The sequence below is a fragment of the Otolemur garnettii genome, unplaced genomic scaffold (assembly GCF_000181295.1).
Source record: "Otolemur garnettii isolate 467f Iridium unplaced genomic scaffold, OtoGar3 scaffold00135, whole genome shotgun sequence".
Taxonomy (NCBI): domain Eukaryota; kingdom Metazoa; phylum Chordata; class Mammalia; order Primates; family Galagidae; genus Otolemur; species Otolemur garnettii.
In genome coordinates, this window is record NW_003852530.1 from 4,350,245 (window position 1) to 4,353,988 (window position 3,744).

Consider the following 3,744-nt stretch of genomic DNA (forward strand, 5'->3'; position numbering starts at 1 on the left):
GCCTGTAGTCCCAGCTACTAGGGAGGCTGAGGCAAGAGAATCACTTGAGCCCAAGAGTTTGAGGTTGCTGTGAGTTGTGACGCCACAGGACTCCACCGAGGGCAACACAGTGGGACTCTGTCTCAAAAAAAAAAAAAAAATTCACAATATCACCTTATTCCTGTTAGAATGGGTTTTATTAAAATGTCCCAAAACAAGAGATGCTGGTGTGGATGCAGAGTGAAAGGAATACTTATACACTGTTGGTGGGACCACAAATTAATACCACCTCTATGGGGCAGCACATGTGGCTCAAAAGAGTAGGGTGCTGGCCCCATATACCAGAGGTGCTGTGTTCAAACCCAGCCCCGGCCAAAAACTGAAAAACAAACAAACAAACAAAAAAAACCACCTCTATGGAAAACAGTATGAAGATTACTCCAGGAATTAAAGGAAAGCCTACCCCTTGATCCAGCAATCCCACTGGGTATTTACCCAAAGGAAGAGAAGTTATTTTACCCCAAAAAACCCCACCTGCATGCAAATGTTTATTCCAACACAAGGCACAAGTGCAACGACATGGAATCCACCCAAGTGCCCATCAGTTCATGAGGGGATCAATAAGAGGTGGTATATGTATAGCATGGAATATGCTCAGACATGAAGAAGGGTCACTTAAGGCCTTTTGCAACAGTCTGGGTGGACCTGGAACCATTAACCTAAGTGAAGTATCCAAAGAAGGGAGCAGGAAACACCACATGTACTCATTAAATCGGAACTTACTGACTGCGCACGTGTGCACAGAGGGAAGCATAAGAACAAAAGTTAACTCCCACGTGGATGATGGATGGATTCTGAAGGCGGGTTCATCAACTGTAACAAATGTACAGCCAGGTGCGGTAGCTGCCACCTGCCATCCCAGCACTCTGGGAGGCCAAGGTGGGTGGACTGTTTGAGCTCAGGAGGTGGAGACCAGCCTGAGGAAGAGTGAGACCCCATCTCTACTAAAAATAGAAAAACCGGCCGGGCACTGTGACAGGTGCCTGTAGTCTCAGCTACTCGGGAGGCTGAAGCAGGAGGATCACTTGAGCATGACGCCTCAGCACTCCACTCAGCACATGGGAACTCTAAACTTTCTCCTTAGTTTTACCATGAACCTAAAAATGCTCTAAACAATGAGGTTTCCTAAAGGAAATACAGTAATTACTTGTACTAAGGCCTTGCAGGATTAGTTTTAAAGTTCCCATGATAACCAGGAGGAAGGCAGGGAACTCCTCCCTAATTCCAGACAAAGGAGAAACCACCTTTAGCCCTCTCACCCTCAAAGGCAACCGACTGGGTCTAAACAAGAGGAAGGGCACGTCCAAAGTGTTTAAACGACGCTCATCTTTGAAAGTACTAATTCTGGAAAACAATCAAATGTTCTGCTCCATTTTTTTTTTTGCAGTTTTTGGCCAGGGCTGGGTTTGAACCTGCCACCTGTAGCATATGGGGCCAGTGCCCTACTCCTCTGAGCCACAGGCACAGCCCTTTTTTTTTGGGACATCTCACTCTGTTGCCCTGGGTAGAATGCCATGGTGTCATCACAGCTCACAGCAACCTCAAACTCTTAGGCTCAAGCAATCCTCCTGTCTCAGCCTCCCAAGTAACTGGGACTACAGGCGCCCAACATGCCATGCGGCTAATTTTTCTATTTTTAGTAGAGATAGGGTCTAGCTCTTGCTCAGGCTGGTCTTCAACTCCTGAGCTCAAGTGATCCACCTGCCTCAGCCTCCCAGAGTGCTGGTTACAGGTGTGAGCCACCAAACCTGGCCTTCTTTAGTTTTTTTTTTTTATTGAGACAGAGTCTCACTTTGTCACCCCCCATAGAGTGCTGTGACATCACAGCTCACAAAAACCACCAACTCTTGGGCTTAAGTGACTTTCTTGCCTTAGTCTCCCAAGTAGCTGAGACCACTGGCACCTACCACAATGGCTGGCCATTTTTTTGTTGCAGTTGTCATTGCTGTTTAGCAGGCCCTGGCCAGGCTCAAACCCACCAGCCTCGGCGTATGTGGCTAGGGCCCTACTCACTGAGCTACGGGCACCAAGCCCCTTCTTCGGTTTTTATTATTTTTTATTTTTTTTTGTACAGATAGAGTCTCACTTTATTGCCCTAGGTAGAGTGCTATGGCATCACACAGCTCACAGCAACCTCCAACTCCTGGGCTTAGGCAGTTCTCTTGCCTCAGCCTCCTGAGTAGCTGGGACAACAGGTGCCTACCACAATGTCTGGCTATTTTTTGTTGCAGTTTGGCCGGGACCGAGTTTGAATTGCAGTTTGGCGATTTGGCCAGCGCCCTACCCGCTGAGCCACAGGCACCGAGCCACTTCTTCAGTTTTTAAAACCTGAACTATGTCTGTTAGCAGCTCTTGTCTCATCTGCGCCAAACCTAAGCGGCTCCTGCATGGACACATGTGTGCTCTCTCTCTCATCAATACACATATAGACACACACCCCTGTCCAACCCAGGACAAAAGTCTCGCTGCTTGTTAGTTTCACCGCAGAGCCCATGGGTCCCCTCAGGGATAACAATGAGCACAGAAGGAAAAAAAATGCCTCTTCTCCTCGGCGCCCTTGTTCTAGCAGCAAGGAGCCACGGTGTGTTGGAGCTGCTCTCCGATGCCCTTCATAAGTAAGCTCCAGCTTACTGACCTCTCTCCAGACTCCCCTGCACAGATGCACAGGCACAAAAGGAGCTGAGACCCTGAGACTGTGGTGCCCAAGGGCTGGCACCTCCGCAGACCTCAGGCACCTACCAGGTGAACAAGAGGCCCATCTGCCGCGTGGCCGGGAAGAAGCGGCTCTCCACGAAGCCCAGCTGCAGGAAGTAAGCCATGAGCAGTTCGACCCCGGCCTCGTCCCGGCTGGGCGTCCGGCAAGCCTGAAAGGAAGAGAAGTAGGGAGGGCTGAGCAGAGGACCCCGGCAAGCGGCCTGGTCTCGGAGGTGCCCTGCGCACACAGATGGGACGGGCCCTGTGGCCGGTGCCCTGCACTCCAGGAGGAGTGGAAAGGGCCTGGGATGGAGTCAGGAGCCCTGGAGTCCAGCTCCAGCCTCGCCCCTGGTGTGGCTTCCCTATGCGGCAAGTGGAACGGACAAGCTGGACATCAGCGCCCCTCACCCTTGACCCTGCCAGACCACAGCATGTGTGGAACGGGAAACACCAAAGACTCAGAAACCCCAGCAACTGCCCTCCTTTCTCTGCCACACCCAAAACTTACTTGTCTCAGATCCATAAGATCTGCAATTTCATCTTCATATAAATAGCTGTCTTCGCTGTAATGTTCCAGGATAAAATCCTTGAAGAAAGATAAGACACCATAAAATGTAACCCACAACTATAAATACGTAAAATAGTAATACGTCAGGTGTACTCCTTTTTTAAAAAAAAAAAGAATACAGAAAACCCCGAGGGATTGCACACCGTAGTGACTGGGGGAGTTGGGGCATTAGTTTTCTTTTTTCTTTTTTTTATTTCGGTATTATTTTCTTAATTTTGTTTACATAGACTTTTAAATGTTGTATATTGCTCTAGTTGCTTTCCTTTTCTTGAAGGTGTAAATTATTTATTTTTTTATGTGAATAAGACTATTCAATAAGTTATTTATTTTAAAATATCTTTAGGGTGGCGCCTGTGGCTCAAAGGAGTAAGGCGCCTGTGGCTCAAAGGAGTAAGGCACCAGCCCCATATGCTGGAGGTGGCAGGTTCAAACCCAGCCCTGGC

General features: G+C 48.8%; 1 protein-coding gene across 1 annotated transcript in view; it reads right to left on the bottom strand.

Moving 5' to 3' along the window:
• The window catches only part of RHPN2 (rhophilin Rho GTPase binding protein 2), a 74,261-nt gene that overhangs the window by 22,355 nt on the left and 48,162 nt on the right, over positions 1-3,744 (bottom strand). Inside the window, exons 5-6 of the mRNA XM_003798430.3 lie at positions 3,242-3,319; positions 2,779-2,903 (exon numbers count right to left, since the gene is read on the bottom strand). Of these exons, the coding sequence (XP_003798478.1) occupies positions 2,779-2,903; positions 3,242-3,319 (203 nt within the window). The remainder of the gene's footprint in view (positions 1-2,778; positions 2,904-3,241; positions 3,320-3,744) is intronic.